General features: G+C 54.1%; 3 protein-coding genes across 3 annotated transcripts; 1 reads left to right on the top strand and 2 right to left on the bottom strand.

Moving 5' to 3' along the window:
- Nucleotides 1-908: 908 nt before the first annotated feature.
- MIND_00413100 (uncharacterized protein) lies at nt 909-2,511 on the top strand (the record flags this gene model as incomplete). The annotated part of the gene is made up of 10 exons (XM_037360953.1): nt 909-1,107; nt 1,152-1,181; nt 1,238-1,320; nt 1,370-1,383; nt 1,434-1,582; nt 1,627-1,947; nt 2,000-2,046; nt 2,095-2,116; nt 2,166-2,201; nt 2,249-2,511. 10 exons carry the CDS (start codon nt 909-911, stop codon nt 2,509-2,511), a joined length of 1,164 nt encoding a protein of 387 aa, XP_037221245.1.
- A 621-nt stretch (nt 2,512-3,132) lies between these two features.
- MIND_00413000 (CAP10 domain-containing protein) lies at nt 3,133-5,161 on the bottom strand (the record flags this gene model as incomplete). The annotated part of the gene is made up of 7 exons (XM_037360952.1): nt 3,133-3,444; nt 3,496-3,818; nt 3,868-4,053; nt 4,098-4,335; nt 4,382-4,495; nt 4,541-4,818; nt 4,873-5,161. 7 exons carry the CDS (start codon nt 5,159-5,161, stop codon nt 3,133-3,135), a joined length of 1,740 nt encoding a protein of 579 aa, XP_037221244.1.
- Nucleotides 5,162-6,647: 1,486 nt separating this feature from the next.
- On the bottom strand, nt 6,648-7,661 carry MIND_00412900 (uncharacterized protein; the record flags this gene model as incomplete). Its single annotated transcript, XM_037360951.1, has 1 exon — nt 6,648-7,661. The coding sequence occupies one exon, from the start codon at nt 7,659-7,661 to the stop codon at nt 6,648-6,650; it is 1,014 nt and encodes a 337-aa protein (XP_037221243.1).
- Between the last annotated feature and the right edge of the window lie 11,022 nt (nt 7,662-18,683).

The following is an 18,683-nucleotide window of genomic DNA, read 5'->3' as shown; positions in this document are numbered from 1 at the left end:
CCATATCTTTCAGGCTCTCGCTTAACCTGCCACCGCCATCCGCGCACATTGGCCATTCGTAGGCTGTAGCAACTTGAAGGCTGCTTCGAAAGTCAGCCCCCCATCTGAAAGGTCTCGACATATCTTGTACGCTGTCAATTACTACTTCACTCCTTATCACAACCATTAGGTAGTATCTTCTGTTAGCCTTCACGATGCTCGTCGGCAGGGTCTCGCATAACCGCTCTCAGCCCCCCGCAACGTGACAACGACTTTCAAACTGCTCAACATCGCCATAGCGCTTGAGAATTTAAGCTCTCTATGTCGTTCTCCATCTATTCTTTGTCCGACGGACAGCACAGCAAAATAGGATCGCCTATACTACTAAGTGGCCTACTCATCTTCTGTCAAACTTTGTGCCCCAACAGATAAGCCCGCGATAACTCCGGATCCACATGCATAGAGAGCGGGCCAGGGCCTTCGAATCAGTACGGCTTCTGCTCTCTTCATGTCTTCGCTCTCTAACAGACGTTTGACAGATTACCACCCTCCTTCGAGTCGGAGGACCAATCGGAGCAAAATCATGGCGGGTGTAACGGGCTACCCTGGACGAGCGTCGCTCCCTCGATTGCTATCAGGCCTGAATCTAGGCTTCAGAATCCTTCTATTCAGGTACGATATTTGGCTCGGCAGACTCGCCACATTCGAATGATCCACGCTTTTAGAATTTCGCCTTTCTTCAAGTTCCCCTCACCTTTGGGCGCGGACATGTGGGAGGGATACTCACGTAAACCACTGGGAGAATACCGTTAATCATCCCTCGCGGACAGACATCCCACTCGAAAATGCCCAAGCCGCTTTTGTCCTCAGCGGAGGCTACCTAACAGCGAGGGCGGCACCCATGCCGAATCCCACTTGGAATCCTTGACATGGCGGATATGGCAGATCGATGCAATCCGTTTGACATGGCGCGCGTAAATCTCGAATCTCCCTCCCACGCAAAATTAGCTGTTCGGGCACCTTATAAACGACGATTAACCCTTGGGGCTTGGTGCTTGAAGATGGCTGCGCCTCCACCAACATCTCCTCTGCCCTCGCTTCCGCCATTCGACCCCAACCCAACAATTGGTAGGAGGCTAAAACGTTTTCTCCCCATTTTGATCTTCCCGTAGGTGCTCTACTTGTCGGGACGCTGGCGTCGGGTGGGTTTGCGCCACAATCTGCTGTCTCACTGGCACTTAGCTGACGCCCTCGAAAGGTATCCTATTTGGGATTAATACCACACAAAACTATGTCTACTATCGTCGTTTCCCGCAGGACCCGCGGATGATCAAGTGGCTGGTGCGTTTCTCCGTGGCCATTCATGTTGACGTCCGCTAACTTCTTTCAGGTTACCATTGTGTGGTAAGCAAGTACATGGAATGAAGAAACGCTGAATACTCACACATCATCAGGGTCATGGAGTTTGTCCACATTTTCTGTATCAGCCATGTTCTCTACACATATGCGGTGGTAAATTACGGCAATCCATTGATATTCCTCGATAAGATTCCCCCCACTCTCGCCCTCACGATTCTCCTCGGCACGGTCAATACCGCATTGGGTATGCTTATTCCTTACGCGTCTACCCCTACCAACTTGTCTTAGTGGAGGCCTTCTTCGTGTTCCGCATCTGGACTCTCGCGCAAAACAACTTGAAGTTCTTCAAACTGGTGCCGCTCGTTCTCTGTGTTACCATCACGCTCTTCGTCGCTGGCACCACGGCCGACACCGTTCTGTCGATTCAGGCCGCCAACATCCCCGCGTTCAACGCGCGCTTCGACTGGCTACTCGTGGTGCCGAACTCGCTGAATGTCTTCAATGACGGCAGCATTACGATCTCGCTGATCACACTTCTCCTGTTGACGAGGAAGGGCGGGTTCGCGAAAACAGCCATGATGTTGGATCAACTTATCAAGTGGACCCTCGGTGACCAGTAGTGCTTGCTTCATTTGCTCTGCCGCTGACGGAAATTTAATAGAGACGGGGTTGATTACCGGCATATTCAGTTGTCTGAGCTTGATCTTCGTGAGTGCATCCAACAGATGAACTTTCCGGACTCTGACAACAGAGCAGTGTGTCCGTCAACCCAACGACTGTGTGTGGTTGTCTATAGTCCCATTTTATGGCACTAACACGTTGGTTAGTTATATGGGTATCTCTGCAAGTCGTCAAAGCACGCTGTGCGTTTCGTCTCTGCCTTGGGTCGAATGCTAATTCTCCAGCACAGTGTTCGCAAACTCGCTGATGGCCTCGCTCAACTCGCGCGACAACCTCCGAGAGATGACGAGAAGTACAGCAGACTGGGCCAGCAGCGGGAACAACTCGTACCGTCCCGGCTACTCGACCACCGCTGCCCACGGAAGCGCGGTGGCGCACAATGGGGTCAATATTGCGATGACGAAGGTGACACTAGGGGAGAGGGACGGTACGATTACGGAGCCCGGCGGGTATGAGTATGGGTATAAAAGTGCGGAGGACAACAGGGTTTGATGGTCTGTAATCATACTAGTATGTAATAATAGATTGGGTGGTCATTCAAAACTGAAACACTGGGAGGGCCAAACAAGCAAGTCGAGGGGGACATCGCCAGAGCGCTCCAGCTGGAGTTCCAGTAATGCGAAGTGACCCAGACTTGCTGCGCTATCGTTGACCAGAGCAAAGCATCGGATATTGCGACCATCTCCACCGGCGTGAGACCTGTGCAGGCCGCCACGGTGGGCGTAGACCATTTGCTCCCACTCGCGACGGAACAAAAAAGCGAATATGGCGTATCGTACTAGTAGTGCGTCTGGCGGGGCCCGGGAAGCATAAGCGTGAAGATTTCACGTACAGTAGAAGCTCTTCAGGGAGTTCATCGAATGGTCACAGTGAAAGATACAGCAGGGTGAGCCCCTGCGTGACGGTATATCAAGTCCCAATCCACCAGAAACCATGGGGATTCGTCCATGATAGTGAAGTTTCAGTCCAAGAACCAAGTAGTATTCCCATGTCACAAAAAAAATAGTAAATAAGTGCATTATGACTAGTACATTTCTCTGGTAGATTATCTTCTACATCCACACACACACACACAACATACCACTAAGTTACCAATAGATACTTTTGCCAGCCTCAGTCCAACGCCTCCCCTTCACCCTTACTCTTCCCTTTATCCGTCTTGACCCGCGCTTCCTCCGCTGCTTCCGCCATCGCTTGTAACCTCCCCCACTCTAACATCGCCAGCGCGAAATAACAGTCCATCTGCCCGTCCGTCAACACCCGCTCTGCAAACTCTTTGCCCGCCTTCTGGATCGCCCGGGCCTCCGCATCGTTGTTCTTCGCCCACTCAATCTTGTCCAGTAAGTCAGACAAGTCCGGCAGGACGGGAATGTAGTGCTCGAACGGCACGAGCCACTGTGAAAAGAATTCCGTAAAGACCGTAGACTGCGGACAAGGTCAGATGTGGTATTCAACGTGAGGGAACTGAGTACTTACCTTGAATACCAACGACCCGCTCTTCAGCAGCCCAATATATCTCCCCGAAAACGAGTTGCCGTCCACATCCATAAGGTACTTGTACTTGTATACCTCCTCCCGGGGCCGTTTAACCTCCGTCCCCGCCCGAACAGCACCATACTTCTCCATCAAAACGCGGGCATCGCAGCCCGCACCGCAGAGGTAGTCATGGAAAGCGCTCAGCGCCACATCCATCAAAGGACCTCCTCGTTCAGTGCGGGAGATGTCGACGAGTTTAAAGCGCGGGAAGTGGTGGTAGTTGTCGTTGTAGATGTGCCCGCCAGTCGATGAGCCGCGCCAGTCTACTGTCCGTCAGACTGAAAAGGAAAGAAGGAGAAAGAAACGACGAACAAAGCTTCTCTTCTTTTTTCCGCCAGTCCACATTGTCCTTGTACGCGTAGAAGGCCGCAAACTCGGAGTCGGAGTAGTAGAACTCGCTGGGGACGACCAAATCCGAGAAACAAGGGGAAATCTTCGTCACGCTGAGGACGGGGTATAAGCTGGTTGTGAACTCGGTGCTTGAAGAGTAAAGCATAACTGGAAGAGGTCAGGCCACATAACAAGAAAGCCAGAGCACATACAAGCACTAGAGTTATTTCCTGGATCCGTAAAACCCTTTGGCGCATTCGGTATCAGGCAGCCCATTTCATCGCGGAAGTATTGGTCGGTCGGTGTTGGCGAGTGGTGAAAAGGATGCGGGTCTGTCTCCACAAGCGCCTGGTGCTTCATGTCGGGGAGAATCTTGCGGTGATTGAAGAGGACACGCGGTTCGTCGCGACTATTGAGAACGAGTGACATATTGGGCATGAACGGCGCTAGCTTTTCTGCGGGTAAGCGCTATGTCAAAACAAGTGAGACAACGCACTCTTCCAAATGTGCGCGGCCAGGAATTGGTATACATGACGCCGTGGAAGTCCGTATATTTGAAGGCACCGTTCTCAAAGGCTCCCGTAGTCATGCCCAGTCCATTAGCATGAACCTCGTGTACCGTTAGCAAGGATTGTCAATGACAGCGACTGCGCACGATGTCTGAGGCTTTACTGAGCATCCTTTTGAAGTACTCCGGGTCCTCTTTCGCGAGCTGGTAGAATGGCTCGAAGTCTTGAGCAATTTGGTGGTACTCGTCGATGAGACATGAGTGCTCTCGCGCGTAGTCAAACCACTGGGAGAAGTTGGGTGGAGGCTCGCGCCCGTTGCGTAGTCGATACCTGGAGGTGGCTTGGGCGAGCGTGGACGATTGGCTGGACAGCAACAGGTCGATTTTGGTGTGGGGGGAGGCAGCGAGGTTCGGTAGTGTTGTGGCTGGAACGGTAGATAGGTCAAGGGCTAGCTCAGAAGACAAGCAATGACACGCACGATGGGGGGGCTTTTCTCGCTCTGGCTGGCTAGGTTTGCTCGCTCTCCTCGAGCCAAGTAAGACTAGCGCCAGTAAGCTAAGCGGGACGACGAGCGAGTACCACTTGTAGCGCCACAACCGCTGTCTCCAGCTCTCTTTCTTTTCGGAGAACCGCTCTATTTCGTAGTCCTCCTCATTCTCCACACTCGGCGAGAATTCATGGGTGGGGAGGAGCGGGTCTTGGTCAACTCTCGATTGGGACTGCAATGGCAACCAAGCAGGGCGTCCACTTGTGCCAGAGAGTGACATAGAAGAGGGATAACAGGATCAGTCAGGGTGCCGGAGCCGAATACGAGGCGAAAATAGCTTTATTAGCACATAAACCTGGCTGCGCTTGGCTCAAAATAGCCATATCTGCTGCAATCATAATTCAGGAGATTTTTTTCGTCGAATTTACCCCGATTTAGAGACGCCCACACTTAGCCAATGGCTTTTGAATGGCTTGGTGATATGCGTTTCATCGCCGCCTGTCGCCAGATTATGACCCTGTCACGGTCTCGGGGAGCTCGGAGCGCCAGAAGAGTAGCTCAAGTTGAGCTCAAGAGTAGCTAGTGTTCCTCTTCCTTCAGGTAGGTTTCTTGCGTGGAGATGTCGACGAGCGTTCGTTTGTCATTCAGTTAATTCTGGCGTAGTATAGGTGGGGCGAGCGTGAGCCACCTGGGCGAGATGGCGCCAGGACCGTCCTACCCGAGTCCGGGCTTATAACGTCGTTGTCGGGTCAATTCCTTAATGCGGAAGTGAATCTTCGAATGAAGAAACAGACCGTCGTCACATCAAGGTGACGTTTGATGGGGAGGCAGCCAAGCGACGGCAAACAAGCCAAGATTCGCTCAAGCGACGATCTCGATCTCGTCGGATTGCAATCGCGCGGACGCAATGAGGGAGGGAGGGAGGGAAGGAAGTGAATCTTCGAATGAAGAAACAGACCGTCGTCACATCAAGGTGACGTTTGATGGGGAGGCAGCCAAGCGACGGCAAACAAGCCAAGATTCGCGTTCTCTTCTGCGGAGTCCGGACTTTTACTTCCCGCAAGTACTAACCTATACTGCATACCGAACGCGGTCGCCTCACTTCCCAGAATGCTCGCTTGGCCCGCCAGAAGTCGCATTTGAATGCTGGGAGCGAAAAGTATCCACCTTTTTCTCGGCTGCTTGTAGGCGAAATACTACTAGTATTGAAGTAGTAAGTATACTTATATGACTACCAACGGCACCGGCATTGGCACCAGTTGCCTGCATGCTCCCATTTCTCTCCATCTATCGCGGCCAATTCTACGTCCCCACCGCGGAGGGTGCAGTCGAAGCTTTACTCGCACCACACGACCACTTGTACATGGAGCCCAGTGCTAGGAGCCACCTTCACCGTGACCAAAATCGAGAGAGGAAGACAGCCCGTACCACTCACTATCTCGTCATCGTCCAGTTGCTGCTCATCTTTGGCTGGCTTTTCACTGTCACTCTCGTGCTCTTCGGTGGTCGCAAGCCTGGAGCGGATGAGGGTGCAACGGCTTTCGAGTTGTTTCCACTGCATTTGGCCAGCCACAACCTCACCCTCGGGTAGCTCTCGCACAAGACAACCGGGAGACCTATTCTTGCCGACCGTTGGACCAGCTGGAGCAGCCTGAAACGACTCGAACTTATTTATTTGTGTGTTCATCGCATTTGGGACGATCTGAAAAGTTTAGCAAGCAGTTCATGCAATGCAAATGTACAGTCTGAGGGTGTATTCCTCCAAATCATCTAACCTTCAAGCTCCGCAAGCCCTTGACAACTTCATCCATATTCTGCACATTGCCCACCCACTCACCACTCCAGCCGTCTTCCCGCCTCCGAACCCGCAACGAATCATTCATATATGGTGCCAGTGCAGATGCCTCATCGAGATATTCATCGTCATCCTCTGGTATGTCATCTTCCTCCTGCTCGTGTGGCGGGTACCAGTTAAATGGCGGTGCCCCACTGTCCACTCTCCTCCGCGGCTTCAATTTCACTTTTACCCCCACCGGAATTTCCTCTGGCCGCCCTACCCACACCCAGCCCCGCGATATATCGTCTTTCCCCCCGCGTTTCCGACTCCTTGTTTCCCTCGACGTCCTGCTCGTGACCGATTCCCGCCCTACACTTCTCACAGAGCCCTTGTCGCTTTTGACCGATCGCACGGTCAGCCTGCGAGCCTTGCGCTCTTCCTTCTTCGCAGTCTCGCTGTCCGGGGGGAAGACCAGCGCGGGCGGCACTGTTTCTCCTAGAGTTCTCGCCAGCTTTGCCATGGTCCTGCGACGGGCAGATTCGTCTTTGATAGTAACGCCATAGCGACGGATCGCACCCGCAATGGAGTGGGGATTGGCGATGAAGCTCTTGACTGTTGAAGAAGGCGAGGGAAGCGGGGTCGGCGTCAGGGTGGGTGTTAGCGTGGGTGAAAGTGTAGGCAATGGCCGGGGAATGGCCCGCTGTGGAGACTCTGGGAGGTTTATAAACAGCACTGGACGCGCTATTGACGCTGAGGCCGCGCCATTGGACGTTACTTCACGAGTATAGTCGAGCGAGGGCCGGTGTCGATGCCGCAAAGCGGTATCCTTGGGTGGGGGGACGGGAGGAAGCGCCTTCTTGTCCGGTTTCCTTGCCTGAGCTGGGTAAACAGGATGCGGGGTTTCGCCCATAACCTCTCCAATCTTCCGGGTCGAGCGCATCAGGCGCATGCGGTCGTCGCGATGGAGACTGTGGCCGGGTCCGACATGTGAATAGGCCTCCATGAGAGCCTGAGGACCAAGGTAGAAAAGGGCGGAAGAGGAATGGGTGTGGTGACGGAGGAAAGCAAGAAACAGGCTCGGATCGGACGGTGTGAACGCAACACACTGCGCTTTAATTATTAGCCTAGGCAGCTTATGAGCTTGTTACCCTTGGTCTCAGCAACGATCACTTGTGATTGTTCCTCCCGAATGAAGGTACGGAAAGTGCCAGTCGGCCGTTGCGGGGAGTTTACGCGTCGTAGTTCCATATACTTACTGTAGTGGTTGTGGCGAAAATGAGTGGGACAAGTGACAGTGGTGCTGTCAGTACGGCCCGGACATTGGGGAATTTCCGGGCCGTGGCTGTTCACTGAGCAACCGTCGCCAATGCGAAACCGGATCACGGGTACACACAAAGAGTTCAAACAGAACTGAGAAAATGATAAAGATGTAAAATACGATGCCTTTCCACAACCTCAGATGCACTTTTACTGTAGCATTTTATTCAATTCGGCGGTCACGCGTCACACCGGCCTTAAAATGCCGAAATTTTTTCGGCGGTCACACTCGACAGCCTAGACGCCGAATTCCCTCGGCTGATGTACCATTTTTGGCTGGCGCGGCCCTGCGGGCCGCGCCAAAATCTGCCCAAAATTTTCGGCGGTCACACTTGGAGCTACCAGATGCCGAAAATTTCATTTCGGCGCCGATGTCACACCGATTTCGGGCGCCGAATTGAATAAAATGCTACAGTACTTTCAGCAGAACATGATGCCGGGCAGAAGCCGGATCTGCATGAGGACCCCGAAGCTTAAAGAGTGGCATACACTCTCTTACTTTCCTTGAATCTGAGGAGGGGGGTTCCTACCTAAAGCTCCGCACGAGTGTCAACACCCGCGGATGTTTGCACAGGTACCTGCAGGAAAACATCCGCAGGTTTGACATCCGCGGATACAGGTATCCGTTTCCCACGGATGCCAAGAGTACAGGTATGACTCTGGAAGATCTTAATTTTCATTGTCTTCTATATATTCCAGTCACTACAGTCTTCTTATGCCCTGTAGTGTCCATATCAGTATAGTACTTGATACTATATTCTATATAAGCTCTTAATATTGTCAATATACCTCAGTATCCTAATATTTTATTCAAAATACCCATGGATAACCCGTGCAGGCGGGTATCCGTGAGTACAGGTACCCGTTTCCCACGGATGCTGCAAATACAGGTATTGGTTTTGAAGCCTAAATTACCCGCAGGTAGAGTACAGGTATTTATCCGTGACACTCGTGAGAAGCCTTATTCCTACCCCCTCCTTAGATTTGTAGTGTTCTACAAATGCATATTTAGCCATCTTTGGCTGACGGTCCGCCGGCGGCAATTGGGCAGAAAAGGTCCACCTCCGTCACAACTTGAACACCGCCAACAGCCGCGACCCTCCTTCTAGCAGCATTTGCTTGCTATGGAGCCCTGAGTTCCACCATTAAATCAAGCCACTGGGCACCGTCACGGTGTTGTTGATATTAGTGGGATACATGGGAGCCTGGAGGGAAAACCGAAGGAAAACTGCGCGTTGACACGACTTGCCACTCAGCCAAAAGGCAGTCAGCTACATTTGAGTAAGTGCATTATGGGAAGCGCAAAACTCCAAAACTCATTATTTCTCAACTACTCAAGTCTCATTGTGGTACCGCTAGAAGTGAGCAACACACAATCTGAGTTATGGAAAGGCATCCACTGAGTTCAAGTTGATCTTTCAGGGACTTATCACTACTCGTAACTTATACAGGCACTACAGGCACTTAGAGTTTCAAGCAAACAAGTCTTGCCGTTGCCTTCTTGCAGAATTGGCACCTAAGCACGAAGAATTCATTAGCAGTATAATAGTATTTGCCGCTCTCCTGTGGTAGAGGCAGCAAGGTATATGGATTGGATCCATACTGGGCCACTGGCCTGTAGGCTGTTGTAAGTGGCAATACTAAGCCTATATTTATAGTCCTATCCATTATGGTACAAATCACCTAGTCACCACTAGTTTTGAACAAGCAATATTAGTCTCTGGAAAATACCTTGATTTCTTATCACTCTAACCCAAATAAAGCTTTTAGCAAACTGAACATTTCCTCTAGAGAATTTGTGAAAACTCTCAGAACTGAAGAACTTGTAAGGGCAACCAGGCCTGAGATCAAGGTCCTAGCAGGGGAGGATCCAAAGCGTGAACATTGGTAAGCGAATACAAATGAAGCTGACCTAGCAGGGGAGGATCCAAAGAGAAGAAACTCTAAGGGTCCGCCTGCTAGGGAGCTGACTATATACTGCTTGTCCGTAGCTGCCGCTGTCGGGCACAGAAGGCTTGGGCGGCGTTGCAGGCGAGGTCCCAGGGCGACCGTCGGGAGGGCGTTGACGGATTGGTGATTGTGCGGGCGAGATGGAGGGCCGGACCGGAGTCGGAACCGGAATCGGACCGGAATTGGACACGTCTCCGGGCCGAAAGGGAGGTTCCCCTGACATCACCCCCCCCCTTTGAATGCGGCGTCCCGACGCATAGACCGGAACGGAATCGAGTCGAAGGTCGCGGAGGCGATGTGTCGTGGCTTGCCAGGGTACTTACGATAGAACTCCGCAATTTTCTCCGGGGCGAAGATGCGGTCGAAGCGGACCCACTGGTCGTGCGATGCGTCGTAGCCTTTCCATCTGACGAAGTAGTTCAGCCGTTTATACCTCACCCTTGCGTCTAAGATTTCCTCTACTTCCCACTCCGGGACTCCGTCCTCAAGGTCCGGAGGGGGCTGGTCGTAGCCGGGGCGTCCGTCGAAGGGGTCGTCCTGGGCGAGCTCGAGCTTGACGACGGGGAAGACCGGGTGGAGCTTCGAGTAGTGCGGAGGGAGGTCGAGCTTGTAGGCACCTTTGCTGATCTCCGCGACTATCTTGAACGGTACGAGGCGGCGATGGGAGAACTTTTCCGAGGGGCAAGTCGTCCTGATGTCAGAGGCATCCAGCCAAACATGGTCGCCAACCTTAAACTCCGGAGACGGAGTGCGTCTCCGGTCGTAGTAGCGTTTGTACTTCTCTTTGGCCTTTGTGAGCGCAGCCTTGGCTTCAGCAACACCAGTGGCGATCCGGTCGGGGAACCCATTCACAGACTCCATAGCGGAGCGGACTCCGGGTTCAAAGCTCATGCGCAGGAGCCAGCCCGAGTCCGTCATGAACGGGACTTGTTGCATGGAGGAGTGAACGTGGTTGTTGTAGGCAAACTCCGCAGCCAGAATCAGCTTGTCCCAGTCGTCCTGCTGATAGATGGTGAAGATCCGCAGGTATTGCTCCAACTCCTGGTTGACGCGTTCTGTCTGCCCGTCCGTCTGCAAGTGATACGCGGTGGACGTGGCGGGCTTGATGCCGATTAGACGCCAAAGTTCTCGGGTGAAGTCTGCGATGAACTGCGAGCCACGGTCAGAGATGTACTTCTCTGGAGTCCCATGGTGCCGCCAGACGTTCCGGTAGTAGAGGCGGGCTGCCCCTACTGCATCGACCGTCGTATGACACTCCGAGAAGTGGGCGCGCTTTCCGAGGGTGTCAACAACGACCATGATCGGATCGTACCCATGGGCTTTGGGGAGCTCTACAATGAAGTCAACGGAAACAGTATGCCAGCGTTCCGGGAGGCGTCTCCGTGGGGTGTAGCTCCCCATGGGGCAGTCTCTGGAGCGCTTTCGTGCGACAGCACAAGTCGCAAGTTGCGACATACTGGCCGATATGGCGAGACATTTGGGGCCACCAGTAGTTCCGGGAGACCAACTCCAAGGTCTTGAAGCGACCTGAGTGTCCGGCAACTCGAGTGTCATGGCAGAGCTCGATGATGCGTCTCTGAAGGTCCTTGTCCTTTGGTACGACAATCTTTCCTTGGAAATGGAGAAGACCGCCAGAGACGGCCCACTTGTCAGAACATGAGGAGCGGGGGCCTCGAGCTTGACCTTGAACCTTAAGAAGTTGCCGGGCCGCTAGTGCGACGGGCTCCTCCAGGTCGGGCTCACCGGAGAGGGCATCACAGATGTCGCGGAGGAGTTCAGAGCCGGGACCGGAAACGGAAGCTTTACTGTTTTGTTATCTCATCTTCTCTTATTCTAAGAGAAGACTCAATCAACTGACTTGGAGTATTGTTTGATATTTGGGTGTCGTCGCACGAACTGAACTGAACCCTAAACACATTATCAATTGATAACGCCAAATCGTACACTCTACGCTACGTCTATCAATTATCAATTATCTCTGACTACGCGTTTCGCTAACAGCGTGAAGTTGAACTGGGAGAGGTACAGAGACCACCGGGCCTGTCTCCGGTTGAGGTGCTGCGTCTTCCTGAAGTACTTCAAATTCTTATGGTCAGTCCAAAGCTTGACAGGGTGCGCGGCACCCTCAAGGAAGTGTCTATACTCCTCGAGTGCGCGGATGATCACGAGCATCTCCTTGTCGTGGATTTCGTAGTTGCGCTGGACATCATTTAAGCTTTTGGAATAGAACACTACAGGGTGCCACTTCCCGTCCGGGGCGGATTGTGAAAGAACCGCCCCCGTCGCATAATTCCGCCTCGAGTCGGAAAGGCCGTGCGTCATCCGGAATCGCCAGGACCGGTTCCGAGGTGACCGCGTCCTTGATCGCTTGGAATGCGGAGGCCTCCGTGTTGCCCCAAGTCCATTGCTGGTCCTTCTTGGTGAGCAAGAAAAGAGGGCGCGCAAGGGTCGAGAAGTCCCGAATGAACCTGCGGTAGAAATTAGCGAACCCAAGGAACTGCTGAATGTCCTTCTTGTTTTCCGGAGTCGGCCAGGCGGAGACGCCTGCGACCTTGACAGGGTCCATTTCGACGTGGTTGTGGGAGATAATGACTCCGAGGTACTCGATTGACGATTTTTCAAAGTCGCACTTCTCCGCTCGAAGGTACAACTTGTGCTCTCGGAGTCGCCGTAAGACCTCCTTGTAAGGGCAACCCTGGAGACTCTGACAAAAGCCTAGCAGGGGAGGATCCAAAGCGTGAATAAAAGCTACGGAAATACACGGAGGGACCGACCTAGCAGGGGAGGATCCAAAGAGAAGAAACTCTAAGGGTCCGCCTGCTAGGGTGCCAACTATATACTGGTCGTCCGTAACTGCCGACGTAGAGTGCAGAAGGCCTGAGCGGCGTCGCAGGCTCTGTCCCAAGGTGATCGTTGGGAGGGTCTTGACGGATCGGTGATTGTGCGGGCGAGATGGAGGGCCGGACTGGAGTCGGAACCGGAATCGGACGCATCTCCGGGCCGAAAGGGAGGTTCCCCTGACATCACCCCCCCTTTGAATGCGGCGTCCCAACGCATAGTTCGAAAGGGCAAGGAGTCGAAGGTTGCTGAGGCAATGTGCCGTGGTTTACCCGGGTACCTCCGATAGAAGTCCGCAATCTTGTCTGGCGCAAAGACACGGTCGAACCGAACCCACGAGTCGTGTGAAGCATCGTAGCCTTTCCACCTGACGAAATAGTTAAGACGCTTATACCTTATCCTGGCATCCAAGATTTCCTTGACTTCCCATTCGAGCCGTAGTGGTAACCATTTGACAAATGTACCCTGCGGGAGCAGGGCGGCCAAATGTGTAATTTCCCTGCAGGCCACAGCCTGTGCCTTGCAGGGACATTTGACAAATGGCCGCCTATCGGACCTCGGCTGGACCGCCCCCCCCCGGCGCTCCATTTTGGGGGTACCTACCGGTGTGATACCATCAGGCCTTCCTTTTTGGGACAGGTCCGACCCCGAAAATGATTGTTGTCCCACATGTGAATATTTTTACGCCGGCAACCTACGGCATTGCTCTCCTGGGTTGATTTGCTTGATACCTGATGCGATCACTCCATCCCGGTACCTCCCGCCATACCCGGTAGCTCCCCGGTGACCGGTCTTTGCCCTACCCTAATCCATTCTTTTTCTACTGAACTCAGTGTCATTCCCATTTCTTTTGTGCTTTTATCTTAACTTCTATTCTATCCACAATGCAAACGAACCCCTCCCACAAGGCTATCCTCCCACAAGGCTATTTACGCACGTGACTGACGCCATAATTTCACAAGTCCGCACCACTCACGAAATGAAGCACAAATGTCAAGTCTATGTTGCTCAGATGTAAATAAAAGACATGCAATATTGTATATAACATAGCTAAGAGGACTCGCCACGCTTCGCGTTCGCAACCTGCGTCAGACACTCCATAACCCAAAGTACGTCGTCTGCTGCTTTCCACCAGCTCTTCATCATGCGGTTGTTGACGCGCTTCTGGTCGCAGGCCCACCAGTACAGCGTAGCCACGACGCTCAACATGCCGTTTTGTCCTGGGACCAACCTACCGGTGTGATACCATCAGGCCTTCCTTTTTGGGACAGGTCCGACCCCGAAAATGATTGTTGTCCCACATGTGAATATTTTTACGCCGGCAACCTACGGCATTGCTCTCCTGGGTTGATTTGCTTGATACCTGATGCGATCACTCCATCCCGGTACCTCCCGCCATACCCGGTAGCTCCCCGGTGACCGGTCTTTGCCCTACCCTAATCCATTCTTTTTCTACTGAACTCAGTGTCATTCCCATTTCTTTTGTGCTTTTATCTTAACTTCTATTCTATCCACAATGCAAACGAACCCCTCCCACAAGGCTATTTACGCACGTGACTGACGCCATAATTTCACAAGTCCGCACCACTCACGAAATGAAGCACAAATGTCAAGTCTATGTTGCTCAGATGTAAATAAAAGACATGCAATATTGTATATAACATAGCTAAGAGGACTCGCCACGCTTCGTTTCGCAACCTGCGTCAGACACTCCATAACCCAAAGTACGTCGTCTGCTGCTTTCCACCAGCTCTTCATCATGCGGTTGTTGACGCGCTTCTGGTCGCAGGCCCACCAGTACAGCGTAGCCACGACGCTCAACATGCCGTTTTGTCCTGGGACCAAGAGCACGTCCCATTGTTGTCCTTCTGCCGGCTCCGCCTTTGCCCACCTTTTCTTGTCTCTCCATTCGGGCTGCAGGTTGGACCACCACGCCCATCACTGTTTTGAAAATAGTATCGCGTTACCGATGGGAAGTGGCCCCGGCGCGTTTCGGGCACTCTGAATCCATGTCGCAACCTGTTTTGGTCGCTGAGACGCCGATAAAGCCTCTTGATCCGTCCCAGTTGAGCACGTTCTCGAGTCGAGCCAAGGCCAGCAGAATCGAATTGTATTTCGAATTCAACGGTTTTGCAGTAAGTTGCGACCAGAATGCTCTTAGCCATTGGAGGGTTTCGTCAGGGCAAGGTGGTGGGGGCACTTCGGCGTCTTCGGGGGAGGGTCTTGGCACTGTCGGAGTCCAGGCAGGCTCGTCTGCCTCCACCGGCTTCGCTGTCGCTACCCCGTCTTTTTCCACCACCGTCTCTAATGGTTTCTCCACCACCACTGCTTTTTCCACTGCCATCTCTGATGGTTTCTCCACCACCGTTTCTTCCTCCACTGCCACACGTTCCGTTAACGCCGGCTCCGTTAACGCGTCGTTCTCCTGCGGCTCCTTTTGCTTCCCCTTCCCCTTCTTCGCTTTCTTGCTTTGCCCCGGCGACTTTGCGGGACTAGATGCAGTACCAGCACCTGTCTTCGCACCCGTCTTGGACGCGCGCCAACACCTTTGCCGGTGGCCTTTTTCTTTAAGGCACTGCCAATGCCCTGACCATCGTTGTCCGTTGTTTTGCGTTTTCGCTTCTGCGCCCCGCCTCCTCCCCCCTTGTCTCCGTTGCTCCCGTCGTCCAGTTCCATTTGCTCCTCTGTCGATGAGCTGGCAGCAATTGGAAAGCGAATCAGAGAGGGGTCATCGAGCGGGTGGTCCGCAATATCATCTTCATACTCGTTCGGTGCGTTAACACACATATCTTCAGGCAGCGAAGCTGAGACACATTGTTCTTGCGCTGCAACACGGGTCAGATTATTGAGGCATTCAATACCGTTTTTTATTACTCACTGAACGCTGTTCGCAGAAAGCTCTTCATTTTCCCCAGCGTATGGCGATTGAAATGTGCAGGGTCCCATTCAGGGAACGAGACAGGTGCAGGAGCCCGGTTTTCCCCCACCGAGAAGCTGTGAGATATATCAGTTTGCCGTTTCCGTATGGTGAAAAGAGACCTACTGTATCGTATGCAATGAGCCATGCATCTTCGGAATCGGCCCTCCCATCACGAGAACGATTTGCTCCATTCCCGTCAAATCCGACAGGCCATTCAGGAGCCTGGACATTGTTGGCGCGAGATTATCCAATGCACTGGCCCGTTTTCGTCAGAGGAAGCACATGTAGCAGTCAATAAACCTACGCTTGTCGTGAAATTGGATCTTTTGGTGGCCAGGCCTCCATCACCTTCTCGAATTTGGCCTTCCTCTTCTCTGCGTCGAGGGCAGCTCGAACGCTATAAGGAGCTTTCTCCTCCTCCGTCTTCTCCGCAAACAGAGCTCGCACCACCTTGTTGCGATACCCTCCCCCCGGCTTGATGTCGTTTTTCCCCCTCTTTCCTTCTGATTTTGCAGTCGCAATCGCTTGGGCCCGTTCCGTAGACGTTGGCCACCGTTTCTGCACCTCAACTTCGACAGTCGTCTGCGCTTCCTCGTGCCAGAACTGCTGAAAGCCTTGGAGGGGCCGAATGACGGGATCGCAGTCTGCAATTTTGAAGAGCATAAGGTTGATGGGGTCGTGAACATCCAGTTTGCTGGCCGTGCCGCCGCTCTGGCCGCCGCCCACGCCGCCGCTGCCGCCCACGCCACCGGGCCAGCCCTTGCGGAAGCGGTAGTCCACCCAACTGTCAGGGGAACCCCCCTTTCGGCCCCTCGGAGACGCCTCCGATTCCGGTCCGACTCCGGTTCCGTCTCCGGTCCGGCCCTCCATCTCGCCCGCACAATCACCGATCCGTCAACGCCCTCCCGACGGTCGCCCTGGGACCTCGCCTGCGACGCCGCCCAAGCCTTCTGTGCCCGACAGCGGCAGCTACGGACAAGCAGTATATAGTCAGCTACCTAGCAGGCGGACCCTTAGAGTTTCTTCTCTTTGGATCCTCCCCTGCTAGGTCAGCTTCATTTGTATTCGCTTACCAATGTTCACGCTTTGGATCCTCCCCTGCTAGGACCTTGATCTCAGGCCTCCGGGGTTGCCCTTACAGCAGAAGAAACTCTCTACGGGATCAACCGGACAAGATTGCCAGGTTCGGCGCTGACTCAGGCTCGGAGTACGAGTCCGTTCCGCCCTCGTCACCGCCCCTGCCACTTGTCCCCTCCTCCTCTACTCCTGTGGTCCCCGCACCCGTCATGCCGTCCGGAGTCACTCCTACCGCAGACGCCCGGCTGGACTCACTCGAGGCGAAAATCGATAGCCTAACTGAGGCCCTTGCTTTACTCACCAACCAGGCTTCCGCTGCCGCTGCCGCCGCTAATAATGCTGGCGGACCCCAAACACCATCGCCGGAGACGTCGATTCCGATTCCGACTCCGACTCCGGTCCAGGGCGACTCCGAAGCCCTTTTTGGCGACATCAACCTCGCCTCAAAATTGGTCTTGCGACCAAACCCCCCGTTCACCTTCAACGGCGACCGGAAACGCGGCCGCGCGTTCCTCTACGCGGTCCGCACCTACGCCCGCCTTGCCCCTGAGGCCTTCGTGGTCAACGGAGAGGCGAGCGAGGAAAAGGCTGTCCGCTATGCCATGTCGTTTATGGCAGAAGGACCCGCTCAGCAATGGGCGGAGCGCCACGGAAGCAAAGCCCCGTTTCCGTTTCCGTCCTGGGGCTCGTTCGTTTCCGAGTTTCGACTCCGGTTCGTCGAGGAGAATGAGCAAGATCACGCTCTCTCCAAGCTGGAGACTTCCGCCTATCACATGGGTACAAAGGATGTCTACCAGTACACCGACGACTTCGAGGACCTGATGGACCTCGCCGGATTCGAAGACGCGCTGGTCAAGGTGACCAAGTTCCGCCACGGACTTGACCCCCTGATCAATAACGGAATCACGTCCTCGAACGACCCCCGGACCTCCGGGATTACCTTAGCTGGCGCACCCGGGCCTTCCGTCAATACGAGGCCCTGGTCCGGGCCAAGCTGATCAAGTCAGCCGCCCCCCAAGACGCCTGGCGGTTTGATTCGGACTCCGTTTCCGGTCAACCGCATCCCGGCTCCGGCCCCTTTCCGCCCGGTGGCTCCGGTCGTGCCACCCGCGGCCCGCGCCCCCCTCCGGCGCCTCCAGCTCCCGTCCCTATGGAGTTGGATCGCACCAGGGCTCGGGGTGCCCCTCGTCGCGCCTGCTTCAGGTGCGGCGACCCAAACCATCTCGCCCGGGATTGCCCCCTCCCCGCCGATGTCCGCTCAATGGACATCCTCGACGAGGTGATCCAACAACTCGGTGACGAGATGTTAGCGGAGTTGATCGCCCGCTACACGGACACAGCTGCCCTGCCGGAGACGGCAGCGGAGTCGATGGCCGGAGAGGATTTTGTCCCCCGCGACGAGTGACTGGTGTGCCCTCGTTCGCGTCTATAAATCGTTTTGCCTCTTTGTATGATGAATGCAGTTCCTTGCCCTACAATGAGCCCGAAACGAAAGACACACCCTCTCCTGCCCCCGCCTCGACTCCGTCTCCGACTCCGCCCGACTCCGGTCATCGTCCTCCGCCGCCTCACTGCCTGGGAAAAGAAACTGCCTAAGCAGTACACTGTTGCCGCTGCCCCTGGGGCGAACTCCCTCCACCTCCCGTTAGAGCTCGAGTCCACCACCAGCGCGCTGAAGCTCTCACTCTCTGGGCTTGTCGACTGTGGTGCCACCTCCGACTTCATTGACACGAACTATGTTGCTCGGAATGGCATTCCGGTCCGCACCCTCGATCAGCCGATTCCGGTTTTCAATGTCGATGGCACCCCCAATGACGCTGGCTCCATCAAACAGATCGCGGACTTGGTCCTGCGCTACAAGGGCCATGCCGAACGAGTTCAGCTGGCCGTCACCCATCTTGGCAAGCAAGACCTCATCCTGGG

The sequence above is a fragment of the Mycena indigotica genome (genome assembly GCF_014461135.1).
Source record: "Mycena indigotica strain 171206Taipei chromosome Unknown Mind.scaff0004, whole genome shotgun sequence".
NCBI classification, from domain to species: Eukaryota; Fungi; Basidiomycota; class Agaricomycetes; order Agaricales; family Mycenaceae; genus Mycena; species Mycena indigotica.
This window is presented reverse-complemented; position numbering and strand designations above follow the sequence as displayed.